Source organism: Salvelinus sp. IW2-2015, unplaced genomic scaffold, assembly GCF_002910315.2.
Source record: "Salvelinus sp. IW2-2015 unplaced genomic scaffold, ASM291031v2 Un_scaffold5280, whole genome shotgun sequence".
NCBI classification, from domain to species: domain Eukaryota; kingdom Metazoa; phylum Chordata; class Actinopteri; order Salmoniformes; family Salmonidae; genus Salvelinus; species Salvelinus sp. IW2-2015.
The window spans coordinates 42,045-68,160 of record NW_019946545.1 but is presented as its reverse complement, the minus strand read 5'-3'; the positions used below and the strand labels follow the sequence as shown (position 1 = coordinate 68,160).

The 26,116-nt window shown below is 42.4% G+C and overlaps 2 protein-coding genes across 2 annotated transcripts; both read left to right on the top strand.

Annotated features, from left to right (window-relative positions):
- The first annotated feature begins 4,641 nt into the window (after positions 1 to 4,641).
- LOC112078124 (CHRNA7-FAM7A fusion protein) lies at positions 4,642 to 11,280 on the top strand. The gene is made up of 5 exons (XM_024144447.2): positions 4,642 to 4,794; positions 5,560 to 5,754; positions 8,495 to 8,581; positions 8,958 to 9,067; positions 9,569 to 11,280. Exons 1-5 carry the CDS (start codon positions 4,740 to 4,742, stop codon positions 10,100 to 10,102), a joined length of 981 nt encoding a protein of 326 aa, XP_024000215.1. The 5' UTR covers positions 4,642 to 4,739; the 3' UTR covers positions 10,103 to 11,280.
- A 6,704-nt stretch (positions 11,281 to 17,984) lies between these two features.
- On the top strand, positions 17,985 to 26,033 carry trip4 (thyroid hormone receptor interactor 4). Its single transcript, XM_070441953.1, is given in 12 exon segments — positions 17,985 to 18,153; positions 18,563 to 18,741; positions 19,045 to 19,397; positions 19,560 to 19,651; positions 21,338 to 21,402; positions 21,405 to 21,425; positions 21,428 to 21,443; positions 22,452 to 22,623; positions 22,625 to 22,668; positions 23,172 to 23,301; positions 23,439 to 23,632; positions 25,967 to 26,033. Coding segments are annotated over 12 exon segments (1,413 nt in total). The 5' UTR covers positions 17,985 to 18,073.
- The last annotated feature ends 83 nt before the right edge of the window (positions 26,034 to 26,116 follow it).

The window sequence follows — 26,116 nt, the reverse complement described above, 5'->3', positions numbered from 1 at the left end:
TCAGCAAGTACTAACACAGCCATACAGCCGGTTCAGCAAATACTAACACGACTCATACAGCCATCTTCGGCAAATACTAACACACTGTCACGCCCTGGCCTTAGTTATCTTTGTTTTCTGTATTATTTTAGTTAGGTCAGGGTGTGACATGGGATGTTTGTGTGTATTTGTCTCGTCTTGGGGGTTGTAGTGTCTAGGGGGTTTTTGGTAGAGTTTATGGGGTTGTGTTTAGTGTAGGTGTCTAGGTATGTCTATGGTTGCCTGAATGGTTCTCAATCAGATCTGTCTCTGGATTGGGAGACATATTTAAGGCAGCCATAGGCATTAGGCTGTTGTGGGTAATTCTCTATGTTTAACGTTTGTAGCTTGTGTATGCACATGTTTGTAGCTTCAACGTTTGTTGTTTTTGTTTTTGTAAAAGTGTTCGTTTTTTCGTGTTTCGTCTTCGCTAAATAAAAGAAGATGTATTTCTCTCACGCTCGCCTGGTCCACTCTACTCATTACGACGATCGTGACACACAGACCCAGTACTGGCAGCTTCAGCAAGTACTAACACAGACCCAGTACAGCCAGCCTCAGCAGTACTAACAACAGACCCAGGTGAAGTACAGGCAGCCTCAGCCAGTACTAACACAGACCCAGGTGAAGTACAGGCAGCCCCAGCCAGTACTAACACAGACCCAGGTGAAGTACAGGCAGCCCAGCCAGTACTACACAGACCCAGGTGAGAAGTACAGTATGCACGCCTGAACAGCCTCAGAGTATTAACACAGACCCAGGTGAAGTACAGTAGGTTGAAACACTCAACCCGGTGAAACCAAATATGGAGTATTGCTGAACTTCAGCACTGCCTCTCAGATGTCCAGTAAATCTTTAAAGGCTCACTGCATGGAAGTTGAAAACACTCTAACCTTCAGAGACATCAGTGGAATGGATCTGGCACACGAGATTCAAGAATTGACCTGATCTGCCATCAGACAAGATGACTGCCTTTGAGCTGCTTCCTTTCTCTGTGAGAAAAACCTGGAGGAACTCTGTCCTGACCTTTTCAAAATGAAAGCTCATCAAAAGCTACCTGCGGTCTTCCATGTCACAGGAACGTTTGAGTGGTCTGGCCATCATGAGTAGAAATCATGATTGTGGTGAAACGCATGTCCTATGATGACATCATTGATGATTTTGGGTGCAGAAGAGGAATATTTTGATGGTAAGATTTTAATTCAAAACATTCAAATGTTTACAACCATCAAGTAACATTTAAGCATGTAATAGCAGAAGGTGCATTTGTGTAAATGACTTCTTAAACTCTACTGCCTCAGAAACCCGGATCCGGCGAGCCACCCCCACCCCCCACACACCTGATTAGCATAGCTAGCATAGCTTCAACAAGTGATAGTAGCATCTAAATATCATTAAATCAAAAGTCCAAGACACCAGATGAAAAGATAACGATCTCTTGTGAATAAAGCCACCATTTCAGATTTTTTAAAATGTTTTAACAGGGAAGACAACATATGTAATATCTATTAGCTAAACACGTTAAGCAAAATACACCACTATTCTAACTCCAATCAGTTTCTTACTCCTTCTAGGTGCTATTCACCAATTCGGCTCAAACTAAGATATTGATATCCACTCACCAAGAAAAACCGTCTTCAGATACAGTCTGATAACTATTCCTGGTATAAGGATATTTTGTTAGAAAATAGTGCATATTCCGGTAGAAATCACAGTTTTACAATTGCCACCGACCATCGCATCGACTAGAAATTACCTAGCATAGAGCAACGTGTATGACCAATCTTACTCATCAATAAAACATTTCATAAAAATAGCAAAGCCATAGCAATGGAAAGACCAGTTCTTGTGAGTTTCAGACCATATTTTCCAGATTTTTCTAAGCGGTTTTTCAGCGAAAACACAATAAATCGATACAGTTAGCATACCACATGTGCAAACGTTACCAGAGCCATCGATTCCAGCCAAAGAGCGCTATAACACGTATCACCGCCAAAATCATATTGAATTTTTTCACTAACCTTCTCAGAATTCTTCCGATGACACTCCTGATACATCATTTTCACAATATACATATACAGTTGTTTCGAAATGGTGCATATTTAGCCATACAAAACCGTGGTTACACAATAAAATACTAGGAAATCAAGCCTCAATATGTCTGACGTCATCTATCAGAGTGATCTAGTTTTAATTGAAAGCTAATCATGATACTTGACTAAAAAATACAGGGTTGGACCAGCAATCGAAAGACAAATAGTTCTTAATGCAACCCTTGCTGATTTACATTTTTAAAATTATCCTTACTTTTTCATACAGGGTTGGCGCAAGTGAAGCTATACCAAACAAAATGGCGAAATATGCGTTTAAAATATTTCGACAGAAACACGATTTCTCATATAAAATATTGGCTTACTTTGAGCTGGTTCTTCCATCAGATTCTTGGGCAATGTATCCTTTCTATGTTAATAAAACGTCTTTTGGTCGATAGATGTCCTCTGTCCTTCGACAATGTCTCACACCACAACGACCGAACACCTTCCAAAACTGTGAGTCCAAAAACTTTCGAGGCAGTGCAAAGCATACAAGAAATTCCCAAAATCGCACTAACCGGATATAAATTGCTATACAAACGGTTCAAATTAACTACATTATTATGTTTTTAACAACTTATAACGACTGAAAACATGACCGGAGAAATATTGCTGGTAGAATGAACGATTTGGAACGAGGCAAGTCCGATGGCTTCACGCTTCAGGCGCACGACGAGAAAGGGACGGTCTCTATACCTTTTGGTCTTTTAATAATGGCTGTGAATGTCCCATCGATTCTATTGAAACGTGATGACCGTACAGACACCCAGCCGGAAGACGTAGGCAGTGTCGGTTTCCTTCATAGCATTTCACTGTCGCCTTAAAAACACGACCTCCAGATAGAAGGTAAAAATTTCTGAAATCTGAACCCTGTCATGAAAAGTGCTGTAGAAATTGTTCTGTAACCACTCAGAGACAAAATTCCAACTTCTATAAGAAACTAGAAGGTGTTTTTCTATCCAATAAATCAATAATGATGCATATTGTACGATCAAGAATTTAGCCACGAGGCAGTTTTAATTTGGAGACACCAATTATGCTAATGCGGAACAGCACCCCCTATAGTTCCAAGAAGTTCTTAACTAACTATGTGACATACTTTCTCAATTTCTTCCAGACAGTCCAGACCAGACTGGTGCCCATGAATGATATGAAAATGCCGTCAGGCTGTAGAGGGAACCAAAGTTATCAAACATAGCTGTTATACAGTTGAAGTCGGGAAGTTTACATACACCTAAGCCAAATACATTTATTTTCAGCAATTCCTGACATTAATCCTAGTAAAAATCCCTGTCTTAGGTCAGTTAGGATCACCATTTTGTTTTAAGAAATTTAAAATGTCAGAATGATAGTAGAGAGAATGATTTATTTCAAGCTTTGTATTTCTTTCCATCACATTCCCAGTGGGTCAGAACTTTACATACACTCCCTTAGTATTTGGTAGCATTGTTAACTTGGGTCAACTTTTGGGTAGCCTTCCACAAGCTTCCCACAATAAGTGGGTTGAATTTTTTGGCCGCACTCCTTTGGATGGGGCCAACTTTGGAAGTATGCTTGGGGTCATTGTCCCATTTTGAAGACCCCATTTGCGACCAAGCTTTAACTTCCTGGCTGATGTCTTGAGATGTTGCTTCAATATGTCCACATAATTTTCTCTCCTTCATGATGCCATCTATTTGTGAAGTGCACCAGTCCCTCCTGCAGCAAAAGCACCCCCACAACATGAGCTGCCACCCCCCGATGCTTACACGTTGGGATGGTGTTCTTCGGCTTGCAAGCCTCCCCCTTTTTCCTCCAAACATAACGATGGTCAATAATGGTTCTATTTTTGTTTCATCAGACCAGAGGAACATTTCTCCAAAAAGTACGATCTTTGTCCCCATGTGCAGTTGCAAACCCTAGTCTGGCGTTTTTTATGGCAGTTTTGGAGCAGTGGCTTCTTTCTTTCCTGAGCGGCCTTTCAGGTTATGTCGATATGGACTCGTTTACTGTGGATATAAGACTACTTTTGTACCTGTTTCCTCCAGCATCTTCAAAGGTCCTTTGCTGTTGTCTGGGTGCATGTAAATGGAAAACCATTTTGCACTGCCTTCTCTTTTATGGCCTTTGTCTCCCGCCAGAGAGTTGTCTTCTTATCCTCTAATAGTTTTCTTCAATAAAGATGAAGATGTTTTATGCCTGTCTTTCTCATGATGTATTACTGGGCACTCATTCCTATTTTTCTGATTTGAGTTCTCTGTTGTGGTGTATAGGACTGTCTTTACTGTTGTTGTGGTGTATAGGACTGTCTTTACTGTTGTTGTGGTGTATAGGACTGTCTTTACTGTTGTTGTGGTGTGTAGGACTCTGTCTTTCATATCTTTATACCCTCTGAAAATTATCTCTCTAGCTCTAACTTTTGTTTCTCCCTCTCTCTCTCTCTCTCTCTCTCTCTGTCTCTCCAACCCTCCCATTTATCTCCCTCTCTTTCTCTCCTCATGTTTCTCTCCTCTCTCCTCTTCATGTTCCAACACAGGCATCTTCAAGAGCACCTGCTACATCGATGTGCGCTGGTTTCCCTTTGATCTCCAGAGGTGTGACCTGAAATTTGGCTCTTGGACCTATGGGGGCTGGTCTCTGGACCTACAGATGATTGAGGCAGATATCACAGGTTACATCCCCAATGGAGAGTGGGACCTAGTGGGTAAGAGTTAGTGGCTGGCCAGTATTGGACAAGATATTGTCACCACAAAACCTGGGTTKTGATGGCAAGGTTGTTTGGAAGACTGTGCTGCCAGTCCTGTATGGGCCATATACCYATATTCTTCTTACAGTATGTATTTTGGATAAAAGTGTCTAAATTACAATATTACATAAAATTATTACAATAACTGTTTTGAACAAGCATGGAAGTTTGGGAAAACTCGCAAATACCCAGACTATTATTTTTAKATTTTGAGTTTAACTTTCAAACTCGATGGTCAAACTATAAAAGCTAGATCCTGTATGTATGATTGATCACATTTAAATAAAATAGGAGAATTCATTTTAAAGGCTTTTCCTCAGCAGTACAGATCTTTAGTGAAATTGGCTTCGACGGAATCCCTGGCAAATTGACTAATGTATTTACAAGAGAGGGCTTCTAATGAAATGCCATCCCAGTGCTGGCAGCCAGTGGTAGGCTTTACTCCTTTGAATATAGTTTTTCTTGCATGTTGGACTGCTTATAAAGAAAAATGGCAGACACTATTACTGTAATGGGGAACTGATGAAAACTAACAGGACCATTTGATTCAGGGTCAAACTCCCAACATCCTTAACTTACAAAAGTTTCCTTATTGTGAAACACCATTCATTTGCCTGGGGAAAGAATACAGCCATTACTGCAAATCATTTCAGTACAGCCCAAATTGAGTCCTCAAACTGTAATTGACTTCCTATATTGTTGTCTTCCTGGTGTATGATACAGAGGTGCCGGGGCGCAGAAACGAGCGCTTCTACGACTGTTGTAAGGAGCCTTACCCTGACGTAACCTTTACTGTGGTGATGCGTAGACGTACCCTCTACTATGGCCTCAACCTCCTCATCCCATGTGTTCTCATCTCCACCTTGGCCCTGCTTGTCTTCCTGCTGCCTGCAGACTCTGGGGAGAAGATATCACTGGGTCAGCTCCGTGGGTTGGTGGGTGGGTGGGTCAGCTCCGTGGGTTGGTGGGTGGGTGGGTATTGGATSGATGGATGGATGGTTGGGTGGATTACTACTATTGGACATTAAACATAAATAGGTTATTAAATCAACAACTGTAACTAGGGGTGTGGGGTTGTCATCTAAGGAGTTCTCATTGTGACAAATTCTAAAATGAATGTACAAACATCATGATATTCATTGATGTCAATGGGAGATTTGTGTGGCAATTAAGCGTATATTTCAAGCTAGGATCAACCTACATGCCAGGCAAGACACCCTATACTTCTCACAAGGTAATGCACGTATTATTATTATTATTATGAGTTTATAACTCAGTATTCACTCAATCCACACTGAGGGAAACCTGTCTCTTATACACATCTAGATGTGTATAAGAGAACTCAATCCACACTGAGGGAAACCAGCCACTGGAAAAAAATATTCATGAAAAGCTCCAGCAGTTGGTCATCAAGCAAATTCTTATGCACCTCTCAGAAGTCAGGCTTCAGTCTCCAGATTACTCTGATTTATCATTCAGTGCTAAGAGAATCATATTGAAAATCCCATTTCCATCTCTCAGATCCTGGCTGAGTGCTGACTGTTGGCTTCGAGCTGTATAAGGCATCAAGGCATGCCGGGCGATTTATGTATGTCTACACGTCTCGTTGGAAAGATTAGGATCCTGCAATGGAGATGGTTTCCTTAATTAACCCAGTGTTTCTCCAAAAGAGCTGTGTGTGTGTGTGTGGCAGCTGTTTGGGTGTCTAGAGGGGTGACGGGGAAAGCAGGAAATGTGTTTGATGTAGTCAGTCAAACTTCAAACAAAGAAGAAAAACATCTTGCTGTAATGTATATGATTTAATGCTGCCGTGTTGTTTTTAGTACAGTATTTACACACTATGCAACATGAAAGATTTATGAATCAAACTTAGTTGAAAGTGTGACCATRACAAAACACCATCTGCCTTTATGATCAAGACTTACTGTATCAACCAACCAACACCATTATCTGTCAGCCTTTTTAGAAGTGATCAATGCACAACGGAAGACGTATTCAGCTTCAGTTCCTTCTGAGGAAACTGCCGTGGCTGACTTGAACAGAGACAGGGACTGTTGATCAGGGGAAAGAGAGACATGAATATCCAGGCAGGGTCAACACTGCTGTTGTCTTTATGGTCCTTGGGTGTGCAGTGAACACACCTGCCAACAATATCTTGTGTCTCAAATGGAACCCTATTCCCTTAATGGTGCACTCCTTTTGACCAGAGCCCTATGGGTAAAAGGGTTCTATTTGGGACATAACTGACATCCCTGACAGTGAGTCACAGTTCAAGCCTCTAGGATCAATAGCTGTCGGAAATTAAATCAGCGAGCTGTCTGCTCAGTTTAAGTCTTATTTCAGACATGCCTGGCTGATGTTTTTTATTTAGCGAGGAGAATTGTGCTTCAATCTGAGAARGCATCGAGTGAGTCACGGCCGTTAATAATTATATTTCTACTGTCTTTAGTTTTTAGTCTTATTTGTTTTAGTTCAGACATGCTCAGACTCTGGGCGGATTCGATGGAGATATTTTCAACATCTCCCTTTTGTAATGTGTCAATTGATAACCTATATGCCATTCAGCAGATGCTTTGATCCAAAGCGATTTACAGTCATGCGTACATAGATGGTTTACGTATGGGTGGTGCCGAGAATCAAACCCAATATCCTTGTGTTGCAAGCGCCATGCTCTACTAACTGAGCTACAGAGGACCATGTTCTACTAACTGAGCTACAGAGGACCTACTGAGGATATATGGCTACTATTTGTCTAAGATTGAAATAATTTAGCTACCAAGCACCTTATTTACTGAGTTGTTACCTGGCTGGCAGTTTGTTACCTGGCTGACAAGTTTGACATTTGGGAAAAGTAGCTGTTGCTATGGTTATTGTCAGGAACACACAGAAGAGAAGTTCCTAGCGAGTGYAAGGTGAGCCAGTGTGCTTTGAGATACCCAGGAATTGACACCTAATCACTTAGAGATATTCAGCCCCCTTCTATGTCTGGAATTCAGTGGCTTAGAGACCCAGCCAGCTCGTTAGCAAGCTTCAGGGGGGATTGTCTTAAATCTCCACCCACAGGTGTTTGATGTCGTTCCCACATTTCCACTCGAACCCTGTAAGCCTCAAGGCAGTATGATGATGAACCARAKTAGTAGATYTTGCTATTTCAGATCCCTCTGTCATTGTAGGCTAAAACCCAGTGAAGCAGCACTGGATTCTGAAAAAAGCAGGAAACGGAAGACTGTGTAAATTWGCATAATAATAAAACAGAATAGTGTTTGATTACATGGATGGGATAAACAATAGAACMGAGCACAGTGAAATGCAGACTAGAATAGAACACAATGCCACTCAATATACKTTGGTGAAATCCAGTTCAACCCATTGGGTACACAYGGATAMTATGCTGCAATGTMACACAATACAGCAGATGATTCCACCGGAATAAATTATAGATTGGTATTCATAGCAAGCCATTTTGTTAAAAAAACAACGACTCAGAAATGTGCAAAATAATGGTAGGCCTATGTGTAAAATGGTGTTTATTAAAATGTYTAATGTCTGTTTAAWATAATTTTAAGGATTATTTCACATTCCAAAATAACCATACTGTTAATCACACAGACTACATTAACCCCTTCCTGAGTGCTAACTAATTTACGTTTGGTTCCAGGGATAACAGTGCTGCTCTCACTGACCGTCTTCATGTTGCTGGTTGCAGAGATCATGCCTGCAACCTCTGACTCAGTACCTCTAATCGGTAAGATTGTCTATTTTTAAATTGGAAATTACAATTGTAATGGCTGCCATTTTGAAAAGGCCAGCAGTATAATTTCATCATCTTCAGGAGAGGAAGAGCTATTGGAGGCTTGGAAGTGACTTAGTGTAAATTCCTAATCTCTGTATTTATCAAACTCAATTGTGTGGGGGGCTATTTCTCAACCTGAAAAATATTGATTCGGAAGAGTGACAAATGAGCACCCCTCATTGAGATAAAATMATGCCCATTTCAATAACTCCTGGTATGGGGAGTTCTGTCATTTAGCCACTAGTCCTCTGTCCACATTCATCTCTCTTCCTCTCCGTCCTCTCTTTCTCTCTCTCTCTCTCTTTCTCTCTTGCTCTCTGTATTGTAGCTCAGTACTTTGCCACCACCATGGTCATTGTGGGTCTCMCTGTGATCGCTACGGTTCTGGTCTTACAATATCACCATCACGATCCTGATGGAAGCAAGATGCCTAAGTGGGTGAGTGTATTTTTACACAAACCCATAACCTGAAATTACAATGAAATCTTATTACTTACTCACTATTTCTACATCCGGACTCCCATTGTTGTGATTCTGCCAAAGAAAGCCTTTCAGTGGTAGAGTGCTTTATAATAGGTCTCAAAACCCTTTGCCTGGGAAGGGGGAAGTCATTCACTGACAATGTGTAGCACCAATCTGAGTGATGCCCAGCAGCCATTTTGTGCTCGAACATTGGGTATCATAGTGGAGGGCTGAGGAAGACATTTGGACAATTAGAAGCAGGGGAGGATTAGGCAGCCATGATAGCGTGAAGGGCCAGGGAACACTGTTGCCATGCGATCGTCACCACTGACCACTGAGTGTCAGAACACCTCATTCAAATGAATCATGCTGGGAGGATTTGAGTAAAAGTTTCATATTCTATCTCTTAGTATCTCCAGTCAGTACACTGCCGTGCACAGTACATTCATTCTGGTTTTACTTTCTGATTGTGTGAAGACTCGGGTGATTCTGCTCAACTGGTGCGCCTGGTTCCTGCGTATGAAGCGGCCCGGTGAGGACCGTGTACGCCCGGCCTGCCACAACAAGCATCCCCGTGGGAGCCTCACCAGCCTGGACCTGAACGCCAGCGCCTCAGCCCCCCACTCCACCAACGGCAACATGCTCTACATCGGCCTGGAGAGCATGCACTACGCTACAGCTGCCACCTCCCCCGACTCCGGGGTGCTGTGCGGCCGTCTGGTGTGTGGTGGGAGGGAGGACGAGGTGCTCTTGCCCACGCGGCCCACCTCTTCGGCGGGGAGCCTGGAGCCCGATCTGGCCAAGATCCTGGATGAGGTGCGCTACATCGCCAAGCGTTTCCGCGACCAAGATGAGGATGAGTTGGTGTGCAACGAGTGGAAGTTTGCGGCGTCAGTGATCGACCGGCTCTGTCTCATGGCCTTCTCTCTCTTCACCATCCTCTGCACCATCGGTATCCTCATGTCGGCACCTAACTTTGTGGAAGCCATTTCCAAAGACTTCTTTACCTGAGAGCTTGAAACGTTCACATGCAATACACTACATTGTTTTTGAAATCTTATGGTTGCATAATCACATTACAAGACACAGAGATTACTTATATCAAATGATTGAATATTTGTCTGTGATATAGAGAGAGAATACATTATGTCTGCATAAATATTCCATTTACAAGATGTACAGTTTTTTCACATTCAACCATTTCCRTGCAGGATGCTGCAYGATGTCATCTGGTGGAAAGTCGTGTTGTATGTAACTGGCWTAAAGGAATCTAGGCCTTAGATGTTACAGCCAACCAACACAGAAGAGTTAATAGCCATGCCTTGTAATAGCTTTATAAATACCAAGGTTACTTCAATTGAATCCAATGTGTTTTTGTCCACTTGAGTAATTGCTTATTGGCTACCCTTTATAACGTTTCAAACGTTTTCTCTTATTTCCGTAAAAGAGAAATTGATGGACAGCTTTGGGTTCAAGGTTTCTGTCAAAGTTATTGTTGGTTTTGTGTTTGTAGATCGTGTGGTGATATGTAGTGTGTAGTTTCTGTGATTTGCAATATCCATCACAAAAAACCTTTTTGAGTTTCGGCAACTTCATTGCATCATCATCATCATCATTATGTCTACAAGAACAAAACACAATACTCCATCAGCATTATGTTTGCACCTGTACATTTAAAAAAAAAAAACTAAAATTGATTTATTTGCCTTTTGTTTATTTACTGATCATTTCAATACGCCGTAGTGCTTGGCTTAGAAAGCATCCCTAGAAGATTTGTAACAGGTGCAGCATGTCCTCCACCAGCCTGGTCTCATAGACTAGACGTAACTAGTAAATATAAATCCGGGACTCTCAAATTAGTATATGTTATGTTTGGTATGGTTACATAAGACAGTGTCTTGGATTTACGTAAATAATAATATGAAATGCTCTAAGACCAGGTGGCCTCCATTCATGACATTCTCACTAAAGTGTTTGTTACCACTTGTTTTTTTAAACAGTTTTACTGTAGATGCTGTTCATGGAATTTGGAGGACTGATGATGTCATACTCCCTCTCTAAAACACATGAATGGAATTGAACCCGTTTTGATTGAAGCGCCATCTTTTATTCTATTATCAAGTAGCTGTGCCACATACAGTATATGTTTTGTGGACTCTCACTAATAAATGCATTTTTCTAGATGTGAACTACAATGTTCTTGATTTAATTACAGTTCTTAAATGTCATTGTTTACAACATTGGGATGTCATTTGTAGCCAGCAGCACATTATTTATTACATATAAACCACCTTTGTCAGATAGTCAGTGCTTGACTTGGGCAGGAGCTCACCGGAGCTGAGGACCGGCACCTACATTTTTCTACTGTGGAGCTCCTGTTCCTCTATAGAATATTATCTCAAAAGTACTATGGAGCTCCTGTTCTTCTTATAGAATATTATCTCAAAAGTACTGTGGAGCTCCTGTTCCTCTTATAGAATATTATTCAAAAGTACTGTGGAGCTCCTGTTCCTCTTATAGAATATTATCTCAAAAGTACTGTGTAGCTCTGTCCTCTTATAGAATATTATCTCAAAAGTACAGTGGAGCTCCTGTTCCTCTTATAGAATTATATCTCAAAAGTACAGTGGAGCTCCTGTTCCTCTTATAGAATATTATCTCAAAAGTATTGTGGAGCTCCTGTTCCTCTTATAGAATATTAGCCTAAAAGTATTGTGGAGATCCTGTTCCTCTAATAGAATATTGGCCTACAAGTATTGTGGAGCTCTTGCACCTAAATATAAACAGTACCGGCACCCAACATTAGTACTGACACCTATTTCAGTCCAAGTCAAGCACGGCAGATAGTCAAGATTTCACTTGGAGCTCATTCAACAGAGCCATTATGCTAAGAAGGAAACTAAGTGGATTGTGCAAAATATTTGCTGAGTGTGACAAACCACCGACACCCATTTCTTAAATAAATCTTTGTTATCAAAAGAGCATTTGAGCACTGGATAATTTAATGCTGCAGTAATGGAAAGGCATATTCCACTTAGTATTTTGGCAACCCTTTCCATAATCATACTGGCAGTATAATGTTGAACAAATCAGACTTGAGGTACTGGAACTATGGCCCTGTCACGCCCTGACCTTAGTTCCTTTGTTATGTCTCTATTTTTGGTTTGGTCAGGGCGTGAGTTGGGGTGGGCATTCTATGTTTTTGTTCTATGTTTTATATTTCTATGTGTTTGGCCGAGTGTGGTTTTCAATCAGAGGCAGCTGTCTATCGTTGTCTCTGATTGAGAACCATACTTAGGTAGCCTCATCCCACCAGTGTTTTGTGGGTAGTTGTTTTCTGTTGCGTGTCTGCATCAGCCAGAACTGTTTTGGCCGTTAGCTTTGTTATTTCAGTGTTCATTTAATAATATGGACATGTACCACACTGCACCTTGGTCCTCTCCTTCCAACAGCTGTTACAGGCCCATAAAAGGCATTGTAAAGAGTATTTGGTATCTACTATATAACAATGACGTGCCTATAAAGTTTTATTCTCCCTGCAAGTACAATGATGAAGTTGAAATTTTGTCTATTGATTTCAGATTGAGGCCTAGGTGGGTCTACGACTGACAAACTTCTGAAAAAATCTTTCTGATTAGGGCATTTATATAGGCCTAGTTACTTACTGTATGAACATTTTTAACTACTGATTTTTTAAATTACATTTTGTGGCTATTTGATGTTCTACGGTTAACTCAAAATAGGGCTACTTAATGTTATCCCTCACTTCAAAGGCAGTTATAGTCAATGAACTAATCACTGATCATAATCTTGATGTGATTGGCCTGACAAACAGCTTAAGCATGATGAATTTACTGTGTTAAATGAGGCCTCACCTKCTGGTTACACTAGTGATCATATCCCCCGTGAATCCTGGTTACACTAGTGACCATATCCCCCGTGCATCCCMRTAAAGCGGGTGTTGCTAACATTTACGATAGCAAATTTAAATTCACKKAAAAAAAWGACGTTTTCGTCTTTTGAGCTTCTAGTCATGAAATCTATGCAGCCTACTTGTAACGCTCGRCGTTAGGCGAAAGAGAGGAGGACCAAGGTGCAGCSTGGTAAGTATCCATTTTAATAAGGATACTTGAACAAAGAACAATAAACCGACAAACGAACGAAGACAAAACAGTCCCGGAACAGGAACAATCACCCACAACCCACAATGACAAAACAGGCTACCTAAATATGGCTCCCAATCAGAGACAACGACTAACACCTGCCTCTGATTGAGAACCATATCAGGCCAAACACATAGAAACAGACAAACTAGACATACAACATAGAATGCCCACTCATATCACACCCTGACCAAACAAAAACATAGAACATACAACGCAAACTATGGTCAGGGCGTGACACTACTCAATCACTTTTTATAGCGTTCCTCACTGAGTTCCCTGAATTCCTATCGGACCTTGTAGTCATAGCAGATAATATTCAATTTTTGGTGACTTAATAATTCACATTGAAAAGTCCACAGACCCACTCCAAAAAGGCTTTCGGACCATCATCGACTCAGTGGGTTTTGTCCAACATGTCTCTGGACCTACTCACTGCCACAGTCATACTCTGTGACCTAGTTTTGTCCCATGGAATAAATGTTGTGGATCTTAATGTTTTTCCTCATAATCCTGGACTATCGGACCACCATTTTATTACGTTTGCAATTGCAAAATTATCTGCTCAAACCTCAACCAAAGGAGCATCAAAAGTTGTGCTATAAATTCTCAGACAACCCAAAGATTCCTTGATGCCTTCCAGACTCCCTCTGCCTACCCAAGGACGTCAGAGGACAAAAATCAGTCAACCACCCAACTGAGGAACTTAATTTAACCTTGCGCAATACCCAAGATGTAGTTGCACCCCTAAAAACTAAAAACATTTGTCATAAGAAACTAGCTCCCTGGTATACAGAAAATACTTCCAAGCTTCCAGAAAATTGGAATGGAAATGGCGCCACACCAAACTGGAAGTCTTCTGACTAGCTTGGAAAGACAGTACCGTGCAGTATCGAAGAGCTCACTGATGCTCGATCATCCTATTTTTCCAACTTAATTGAGGAAAATAGGAACAATCCGAAATTTATTTTTGATACTGTCGCAAAGCTAACTAAAAATCAGCATTCCCCAAGAGAGGATGGCTTTCACTTCAGCAGATAAATTCATGAACTTTGAGGAAAAGATCATGATCATTAGATAAATAATTATGGACTCCTCTTCAAATCTGCGTATTTCTCCAAAGCTCAGTTGTCCTGAGTCTGCACAACTCTGCCAGGACCTAGGATCAAGGGAGACACTCAAGTGTTTTAGTTTATATCTCTTGACACAATGATGAAAATAATCATGGCCTCTAAACCTTCAAGCTGCATACTGGACCCTATTCCAACTAAACTAGTGAAAGAGCTGCTTCCTGTGCTTGGCCCTCCTATGTTGAACATAAAACGTCTCTCTATCCTCCGGATGTGTACCAAACTCACTAAAGTGGCAGTAATAAAGCCTCTTTTGAAAAAGCCAAACCTTTGACCCAGAAATAAAAAAAACTATTAAAAACCTATATCGAATCTTCCATTCCTCTCTCAAATAAAAAAAGCTGTCGCTCACTGCCTTCCTGAAGACAAACAATATATACAAAATGCTTCAGTCTGGTTTTAGACCCCATCATAGCACTGAGACTGCACTTGTGAAGGTGGTAAATTACCTTTTAATGGCGTCAGACCGAGGCTCTGCATCTGTCCTCGTGCTCCTAGACCTTAGTGCTGCTTTTGATACCATCGATCAACACATTCTTTTGGAGAGATTGGAAACCCAAATTGGTCTACATGGACAAGTTCTGGCCTTGTTAGATCTTATCTGTCGGAAAGATATCAGTTTGTCTCTGTGAATGGTTTGTCCTCTGACAAATCAACTGTACATTTCGGTGTTCCTCAAAGTTACGTTTTAGGACCACTATTGTTTTCACTATAATTTTACCTCTTGGGGATGTCATTCAAAAACATAATGTTAACTTTCACTGCTATGCAGATGACACACAGCTGTACATTTCAATGAAACATGGTGAAGCCCCAACATTGCCCTCGCTAGAAGCCTGTGTTTCAGACATAAGGAAGTGGATGGCTGCAAACGTTCTACTTTTAAACTCCGACAAAACAGAGATGCTTGTTCTAGGTCCCAAGAAACAAAGAGATCTTCTGTTGAATCTGACAATTAATCTTGAGGGTTGTACAGTCGTCTCAAATAAAACTGTGAAGGACCTCGGCGTTACTCTGGACCCTGATCTCTCTTTTGACGAACATGTCAAGACTGTTTCAAGGACAGCTTTTTTCCATCTACGTAACATTGCAAAAATCAGAAACTTTCTGTCCAAAAATGATGCAGAAAAATGTATCCATGCTTTTGTTACTTCTAGTTAGACTACTGCAATGCTCTATTTTCTGCTACCCGGATAAAGCACTAAATAAACTTCCGTTAGTGCTAAATACGGCTGCTAGAATCCTGACTAGAACCCAAACATTTGATCATATTACTCCAGTGCTAGCCTCCCTACACTGGCTTCCTGTTAAGGCAAGGGCTGATTTCAAGTTTTACTGCTAACCTACAAAGCATTACATGGGCTTGCTCCTACCTATCTTTTTCCGATTTGGTTCTGCAGGACATACCTACACGTACGGTACGGTCACAAGACGCAGGCCTCCTAATTGTCCCTAGAATTTCTAAGCAAACAGCTGGAGGCAGGGCTTTCTCCTATAGAGCTCCATTTTTATGGAATGGTCTGCCTACCCATGTGAGAGACGCAGACTCGGTCTCCACCTTTAAGTCTTTACTGAAGACTCATCTCTTCAGTAGGTCATATGATTGAGTGTAGTCTGGACCAGGATTGTGAAGGTGAACGGAAAGGCTCCGGAGCAACGAACCGCCCCCTGCTGTCTCTGCCTGGCCGGTTCCCCTCTCTCTACTGGGATTCTCTGCCTCTAACCCTATTACAGGGCTGAGTCACTGGCTTACTGGTGCTCTTCCATCCCGTCCCTAGGAGGGGTGTGTCACTTAAGTGGGTTGAGTCACTGACGTGGTCTTCCTGTCTGGGTTGGCCCCCCTTGTGTTTGCCGTGGCGGAGATCTTTGTTGGCTATACTCGGTCTTATCTCAGGATGGTAAGTTGGTGGTTGAAGACATCCCTCTAGTGGTGTGGGGGCTGTGCTTTGGCAAAGTGGGTGGGGTTATATCCTGCCTGTTTGGCCCTGTCTGGGTGTATCATCGGATGGGGCCACAGTGTCTCCTGGCCCCTTCTGTCTCATTCTCCAGTATTTATGCTGCATAGTTTATGTGTCGGAGGGCTAGGTCAGTCTGTTATATCTGGAGTATTTCTCCTGTCTTATCCGGTGTCCTGTGTGAATTTAAGTATGCTCTCTCTAATTCTCTCTTTCTTTCTTTCTCTCTCTCGGAGGACCTGAGCCCTAGGACCATGCCTCAGGACTACCTGGCATGATGACTCCTTGCTGTCCCCAGTCCACCTGGCCGTGCTGCTGCTCCAGTTTCAACTGTCTGCCTGCGGCTATGGAACCCTAACCTGTTCACCGGACGTGCTGTTTTCAACTCTCTAGAGACAGCAGGAGTGGTAGAGATACTCTCAATGATTGGCTATGAAAAGCCAACTGACATTTACTCCTGAGGTGCTGACTTGTTGCACCCTCGACAACTACTGTGATTATTATTATTGACCATGCTGGTCATTTATGAACATTTGAACATCTTGGCCATGTTCTGTTATAATCTCCACCCGGCAGAGCCAGAAGAGGACTGGCCACCCCTCATAGCCTGGTTCCTCTCTAGGTTTCTTCATAGGTTTTGGCCTTTCTAGGGAGTTTTTCCGAGCCTCCGTGCTTCTACACCTGCATTGCTTGCTGTTTGGGGTTTAGGCTGGGTTTCTGTACAGCACTTTGATATATCAGCTGATGAAAGAAGGGCTATATAAATACATTTGATTTGATTTGAACTTTAGGTGAGCTAAACTTCTACATACGCAGAAATTGTATCTAACTGCACCTAACTCAACTTTCAGGGAAAGTAGGCTATGCTTATTGTATAGTCTCCCTAGGCAGACGGGTTTCCTCCCAGGCTCCCACGTGCCCTAGGTCTTGGATTGAGAATACCTATTGCATACATTTGATACCAGTCACTGAGATGTTCATTCCATATAGATGTATAGAGGACTCTAGTGCCCAAAAGCTTGGTTAAAAGTGGGCAGCGCCATTGAGGACTTTCAACATTTTTAAGTAGTCAACTGGATGGAACTTCCTATGGGTTCAGGAAGGATCACATAATTCCATCCAGGTCATCAGGAGGGATCAGCCAAATAATTATACTCCTGAGCAAACATTTCATAACTGCAGGTGACACTAAATTGCCAACCTTGACTGTATACCTGTTGAGACAACACACTCCAGGTGGCAGTATGCACCCTTTCAGTTATTTACCAACAGTTTATTTGCCCATGCTCTCACAGATGCCATCATGGGGCAGATACAATGTTGCAATCTCAATACATCTCTATAGTTATTCTCACAGAGGTTTTGTCTATTCTTAAACTGCCACCTAGTGACTGTAATGCTGAATCAAGCTTATAGGCAGAAGAGGCACGTGACTTGCTGTAATAAAGGTGGGTGGCTAAAACCTACATTGTTGTTGTACTGTATGATTGAAATGTTCACCTTCCTGTAATTGATTATATGCTGACATTTTATAATGCTTCGTATTGTATGAAGTCATTGACATAATTTTCTGTCAAAGTTGGGAGGAACCTTCATATCCTTCAGTACACTATTTCTGGTGGGAAGATTATTTGTTGCACTCTGCGTGCGCATTTGTTATTCAACCGGCTTACAACAGGAGTAGCTAACATCCTTATCTTGAAATTGCCATATTAAAGTTTTTTAACTTTCATAATGTCGGATGCCTTGCTTCGATGGTGTGTGGACCAGTTGCACCACAACTTTGGCTTGGAGGCCTGTGAAGACATAGTCCGGTAAGTAGCTAACGTTAGCTAAATGTTCATTTAAAAATAGTGAGCTAGCCAGCTGTCTTTTTTGACAGTTGCTCCTCTCTTGTTAAAGTTAAACAATTTTAACGACATCATTATTACTATTAAGTCTGTGAAATTGTCAATCTTTCCAGTTCATTCCGCTAGCACGATATGTAGCCATTTGCACTTGCCTGCTAGCTAGCTAGCTAGCTTTTTCAGGTGGCCATATCTTAATGTCACGTCGTCAAAATCATGGTATAAGTTACTAAGCCAAAGCATGGACTGATGGTAAACCTAAATCAAGGTTTACCAAAGTAGYCCTAGCTGTCATAGGGCAACCTTTCAACAACGAGCTCCACTATCTAGGCTAGCTATGAAAGCCTATCATTGACATTCTTCTCACTCTCAATAGGTATATTCTGGACATCGACAATGCGGACGAGATAGCGGAGTATGTTGGGGACCTCCTTCAGGGCACTGATGGAAGGAAGAAGCAGTTTATAGATGAACTCCTGGACAGATGGCAGCGGTCTCAGACACTGACTCCTGACAGCACTGGCCTGCTCCCCATGAACTCTCTGTCAGGAACAGGTAGGATGCCTTCTTCCGTTGCCACATTGGCACTGACCTGTTGCCACATTGGCACTGACCTGTTGCCACATTGGCACTGACCTGTTGTCTTATTGTTTGATATGTTTATTTTTAAAGTTATATATATTTTATAAATAGTTTTCTTGTCAGGCTATATGGTTCCTAATGCACAATGCCAACAGTACAATGGAAGTGAGTCTGAAGACTGTTGTAATGTCCATCCTGTCCTTGTTAAGTGACTGTCCAAACACAGTAACAAGTACATGCATGAGAGGGAAAGCTAACCAGTATATGCTTCTCTAGATGCTCAAGACATGTCCAAGGACTCCCAGAAGAAATCCAAGCGCAAAGGCAGGAACAAGCAAGAGGTGATGACTGTTAGCCAAGCAGAGCCTGAGCCTGAGGTGGTGAAAACTCCCATTGACCTAATGAAGGCCCAGGAGAGTGGCAGCTCCTCGTCACAGAAGAAGAAGAAGAATACATTTGTGAGCCTCTACAATAAAGACGGCCAGGACAAGCTGGCTATCCTGCTGCCRGGGCGCCATTCCTGCGAATGTCTGGCCCAGAAGCACAACCTCATCAACAACTGCATGAGCTGTGGACGCATTGTGTGTGAGCAGGAGGGATCGGGGCCCTGCATCTTCTGCGGCAGCCTGGTGAGAAAACGACCCGTTTTAGATCACTTGACCTCTAACTTTATGATTGTTTTATGTTTCCCCAGTAAGTTATTAGAATGCATGTTAATAATACAAATTAAATATGGCCTCTTAGAGAAGTATTTTCCCCTGGTTTCGCATGTTCTTCTACGAGGTAACCAGGTATGCACCAAAGAGGAGCAAGAGATTCTGCAACGAGACTCCAACAAAAGTCAGAAACTGCGCAAGAAACTTATGGGTGAGAKAAGCCACCAGTAGTATCTATCTACGTAGCATATTAGAGTTGTTGAAGTCGGAAGTTTACATACACCATAGCCAAATACATTTAAACTCAGTTTTTCACAATTCCTGACATTTAATCCTAGTAAAAATTCCTTGTCTTAGGTCAGTTAGGATCACCACTTTATTTTAAGAATGTGAAATGTCAGAATAATTATTTCTTTCATCACATTCCCAGTGGGTCAGAAGTTTACATACACTCAATTAGTATTTGGTAGGCATGCTTTAATTGTTTAACTTGGGTCAAACGTTTCAGGTAGCCTTCCACAAGCTTCCCACAATAAGTTGGGTGAATTTTGGCCCATTCCTCCTGACAGAGCTGTGGTAACTGAGTCAGGTTTGTAGGCCTCCTTGCTCGCACACGCTTTTTCAGTTCTGCCCATAATTTTCTATAGGATTGAGGTCAGGGCTTTATGATGGCCACTCTATACCTTGACCTTGTTGTCCTTAAGCCATTTTGCCACAACTTTGGAAAAATGCTTGGGGTCTTTGTCCTTTTGAAGATCCATTTGCGACCAAGCTAACTTCCTGACTGATGTCTTGAGATGTTGCTTCAATATATCACATAATTTTCCATCCTCAGGATGCCATCTATTTTGTTAAGTACCAGTCCCTCCTGCAGCAAAGCACCCCACAACATGATGCTGCCATCCCCGTGCTTCACAGTTGGGATGGTGTTCTTGGCTTGCAAGCCTCCCCTTTTTCCTCCAAACATAACGATGGTCAATATAGACAAACAGTTCTATTTTTTGTTTCATCAGACCAGAGGACATTTCTCCAAAAAGTACGATCTTTGTCCCAATGTGTAGTTGCAAACCGTAGTCTGGCTTTTTTATGGCAGTTTTGGAGCAGTGGCTTCTTCCTTGCTGAGCGGCCTTTCAGGTTATACGATATAGGACTCGTTTTACTGTGGATATAGATTATTTTCTACCTGTTTCCTCCAGCATCTTCACAAGGTCCTTTGCTTTCTTCTGGGATTGATTTGCACTTTTTGCACCAAAGTACGTTCATCTCTAGGAGACAGAATGCGTCTCCTTCCTGAGCGGTATGACGGCTGCATGGTCCCATGGTGTTTATACTTGCGTGCTATTGTTTGCACAGATGATGGTACCTTCAGGCGTTTGGAAATTGCTTCCAAGTTTGAACCAGACTTGTGGAGGTCTACAATTTATTTTTCTGAGGTCTGGCTGATTTATTTTGATTTTCCCCTGATGTCAAGCAAAGAGGCACTGAGTTGGAAGGTAGGCCTTGAAATACATCAACAGGTACACCTCCAATTGACTCAAATTATGTCAAATAGCCTATCAGAAGCTTTTAAGCCATGACATCATTCTGGAAGTTTCCAAGCTGTTTAAAGACACAGTCAACTTAGTGTATGTAAGCTTCTGACCACTGGAATTGTGATGCATTGAATTATAAGTGAAATAATCTGTCTGTAAACAATTGTTGGAAAAGTGACTTGTGTCATGCACAAAGTAGATGTCCTAAACGACTTGCCAAAACTAGTTTGTTAACAAGAAATTTGTGGAGTGGTTGAAAAACTAGTTTTATTGACTCCAACCTAAGTGTATGTAAACTTCTGACTTCAACTGTATCTACATAGCATAGTAGGGAGTTGTTTTAATTCTTTGTAATGTCTGTGTGCCGTCTGTGTCTCTCAGAGGGGGCATCGGAGAGGGCTATCTTCCACACCAAGAGGCAAAGATGAAGGCAGGGTTAGAAAAGGCACTCAACATAAAGACAAGCTGCTGGATACGATAAGAACAGGTTGGGATGTAGTGTGCATGTAGTATTGATGTGATTTCACTCTCTCTGTTTAAAGTCAAATTCTTTATACTTTCTTCCTGATGCATTGGAGGCTATGTCCTTATATTTGGAGGCTATGTCCTTATATTTGGAGGCTATGTCCTTATATTTGGAGGCTATGTCCTTATATTTGGAGGCTATGTCTTATATTGGAGGCTATCCTTATATTGGAGGCTAGTCCTTATATTTGGAGGTACGTCCTTATATTTGGAGGCTACGTCCTTATATTTGGAGGCTACGTCCTTATATTTGGAGGCTATGTCCTTATATTTGGAGGCAGTCCTTATATTGGAGGCAGTCCTTATATTTGGAGGCTCCTTATGACTCCTTATATTTGGAGGCACGTCCTTATATTTGGAGGCTATGTCCTTATATTGGAGGCTATGTCCTTATATTTGGAGGTATGTCCTTATATTTGGAGGCTAGTCCTTATATTTGGGCTACGTCCTTATATTTGGAGGCTACGTCTTTATTTGGAGGCTACTCCTTATATTTGGAGGCTATGTCCTTATATTGGAGGCTATGTCCTTATATTTGGAGGCTAGTCTTATATTTGGAGGCTATGTCCTTTATTTTGGAGGCTATGTCCTTATATTTGGAGGCTATGTCCTTATACTATTCTATATTTGGAGGCTATGTCCTTTATATTTGGAGGCTATGTCCTTTATATTTGGAGGCTATGTCCTTATATTTGGAGGCTATGTCCTTATATTTGGAGGCTATGTCTTTATATTGGAGGCTATGTCTTTATATTTGGAGGCTATGTCTTATTAGCTATTTATATTTGGAGGCTATGTCCTTATATTGGAGGCTATGTCCTTTATATTTGGAGGCTATGTCCTTTATATTTGGAGGCTATGTCCTTTATAATTTGGAGGCTAATGTCCTTATATTTGGAGGCTATGTCCTTTATATGCCGATGACAGGAGTGAGATTACCTTCATATCCCTCCCCTGTTTACATCGACAGTACGCGAAGAACGCAGGTCCTGGATGACGAGTCAGACTACTTTGCCACCGACTCCAACCAGTGGCTGTCGCCTAGCGAGCGTGAGCACCTGAGGCAGAAGGATGAGGAGCTACGGGAGCTTCGCCACGCCTCCAGGAAGGACAGGAAGCTCACACTGGACTTCACAGGCCGAGCAGGTGCTTGACGAGGGAGAGAATAACAGTCATTACTACAACAAGTGAGTGAATGACTTGAGAACATCTCAATTCACACCACAGGAGGTTGGTGACACCTTAATTGGGGAGGACAGGCTTGTGGTAATGACTGAAGAACAATAGGTGGAATGGTATCAAACACATGGTTTCTATGTGTTTTAATGCCATTCGCTTCGTTCCAGCCTTTATTGGGAGCCGTCCTCSCCTCAGCAGCCTRCACTAATTCACACCCTGCTCCTCGTATAGTTTACTACTGCAGACCGGAGCACCATGGACTTGCTGATAGGACAACATGTCAGGTGGAGCAGAAATAGACTTAGTCCCAGGCTTAGTTCTGTGAGTGCTTGGGTTACATAAACAAGAGTAGGTTTTTAATACACCCTTCAGACCTTCACAACACAGTGACAACCTCCATTTCTCCTGGTAATGTATCCACACTGTTACAGCTAGAGAGGTTCACGTGTGTGTAGTTTGAAACAAGGCATCTAAAAAGCATCGTAATGACCACACTCCTTGGTGTTTTTAGGTTTGACGAGACGGTCAAGGCCCTSAACACAGGCACCAAGGGGAAAGCTCCCCAACGCCCTGAGGGACCAGCGGGACGGCAGCACCTGAGAGAGCTGGTCAACCCCAACATCGTACAGGCTGCACCCAAGGTAGGACACACACACACAGTATTTTCTCATGTTGTGGCGTGTCTATTTACCTTGTTAAATCCCTCTACAACTGCTAACATTTTGTCAACATAATTCTGTGAATCTCTACTCYTATCTTTCTTTCCATGCATCTCCAGTGGGTGGACGTGGGTAGTGGCCCTCGGAGATCTCAGGATAAAGGGGTTGTTGGTACAGAGGGGGATGGCGCTGTAGGCCCAGAACGCTCCAGACTCCGGCTGCAGGACAGAGAGCTGCAGGAGATGGCAGACGGGGGCTGGTGCCTCAGCATGCACCAACCATGGGCCTCGCTACTGGTCAAAGGAATAAAGAGGTACAGAACACTCTAATAATGGGCCTCGCTATTGGTCCACAATATCCCTACTGGCCATGCTATTTGTCAAAAACATCCCTACTGGCCTCGCTATTGGTCAAAAACGTCCATATTGGTCTCGCTATTGGTTAAACACATCCCTACTGGCCATGCTATTGGTCAAACACATCCCTACTGGCCATGCTATTGGTCAAACACATCCCTACTGGCCATGCTATTGGTCAAACAATCCACTATTGGCCATGCATTGGTCAAAACATCCCTATCTGGCCCATCTATTGGTCAAACACATCCCTACTGGCCATGGCTTATTGGTCAAACACATCCTAACTGGCCAATGGTTATTGGTCAAACACATCCTCTGGAACATGGTTATTGGTCAAATCACATCCCTAAAACTTGGCCTGCTATTGGTCAAACCACATCCCTACTGGCCATGCTATGTCAAAACACATCCTACTGGCCATGATATTGGTCCAAACGACATCCCTACTGGCCATGCTATTTGTGTCAACACATTCCCTAACTGCCATGCTATTGGTCAAAACCATCCTAACTGGCCATGCTATTGGTCAAACACTCCCTACTGGCCATGCCTAATTGGTACAGCATCCGCTACCTGGCCATGCTGTTTGGTCCCAAGAACACAATCCCTAACTGGCCATGCTAATTGTCACAAAAATGCAATTCCCCTACTGGGACCAATGCTATTGGTCCTAAAAACGTCCCATATTGGTCTCGCTATTTGGTTAAACCACATCCCCTACTGGCCTCGCTATTGGTTAAACCACATCCCTACTGGCCTCCGCTATTGGTTAAACACACTCCCTACTGGCCTCGCTATTGGTTAACACATCCTAACTGGCCATGCCTTAAATTGGTCAAACACATCCCTATGGCCATGCTATTGGTCAAAAACATCCCTAACTGGGCCCATGGCTATTGGTCAAACACATCCCTACTGAACTATGCTAGTTGTCAAACCTAACGATCCCTATGACCAGCTAGTTGTCACCGCATCCTACTGCGCCATGCTGTTTCAAACGCATCCCTACTGGCCATGCTATGGTCAACAACATCCCTACTGCCATGCTGTTGGTCAAACGCGTCCTCTCTCTATTGCGTCCATCGCTTATTGTTAGTGTGTTATGCTATGTCAGAAGCACATAACACACTAACAATAGGCCCTGCAAAGGAAGTTTTTATTTATTTCACATTTATTTAACCAGGTAGGCAAGTTGGAGAACAAGTTTCTCATTTAAATTGCGACCTGGCCAAGATAAAGCAAAGCAGTTCGACACATACAACAACACAGGTCACCATGGAGTAAAACAAAATACAGTCAATAATACAGTAGAAAATAAGTCTATATACAATGTGAGCAAATGAGGTGAGATAAGGGAGGTAAAGGCAAAAAAAAGGCCATGGTGGCGAAGTAAATACAATATAGCAAGTAAAACACTGGAATGGTAGATTTGCAGTGGAAGAATGTGCAAAGTAGAGAGAAATAATGGGGTGCAAAGGAGCAAAATAAATAAATACAGTAGGTGGAGAGGTAGTTGTTTGGTGGGCTATGTTAGATGGGCTATGTACAGGTGCAGTAATCTGTGAGCTGCTCTGACAGCTGGTGCTTTAAGCTAGTGAGGGAGATAAGTGTTTCAGAGATTTTTGTAGTTCGTTCCAGTCATTGGCAGCAGAGAACTGGAAGGAGAGGCGGCCAAAGGAAAAATTGGTTTTGGGGGTGACCAGAGAGATATACCTGCTGGAGCGCGTGCTACAGGTGGGTGCTGCTATGGTGACCAGCGAGCTGAGATAAGGGGGACTTTACCTAGCAGGATCTTGTAGATGACCTGGAGCCAGTGGGTTTGGCGACGAGTATGAAGCGAGGGCCAGCCAACGAGAGCGTACAGGTCGCAGTGGTGGTAGTATATGGGGCTTTGGTGACAAAACGGATGGCACTGTGATAGACTCCATCCAATTTATTGAGTAGGGTATTGGAGGCTTTTTTTGTAAATGACATCGCTGAAGTCGAGGATCGGTAGGATGGTCAGTTTACAAGGTTATGTTTGGCAGCATGAGTGAAGGATGCTTTGTTGCGAAATAGGAAGACAATTCTAGATTTAACTTTGGATTGGAGATGTTTGATGTGAGTCTGGAAGGAGAGTTTACAGTCTAACCAGACATTGAGTAGGAACAAAACACAACAAACAATGGACTATGTTATTGGTAAAAAGCATCACTATTGGCCTTGTTATTGGTCAATAGGCAGCCTTTTTGACTAGCCATTACAAAGAAGGGGTACAAACTGATGTATGTAGTTCTCTGTACCTCCAGTGCTAAGAACCTTGGCGTGATCCTGGACAACACCCTGGTTCGTTCTCAACTCACAACAAGGCGGTGACCGTTCCTGTAGTTTCTGCTCTACAAACATTCGCAGAAGTACGACCCTGCTCACACAGGAAAGCCGGCGGCAGGGTCCTAATC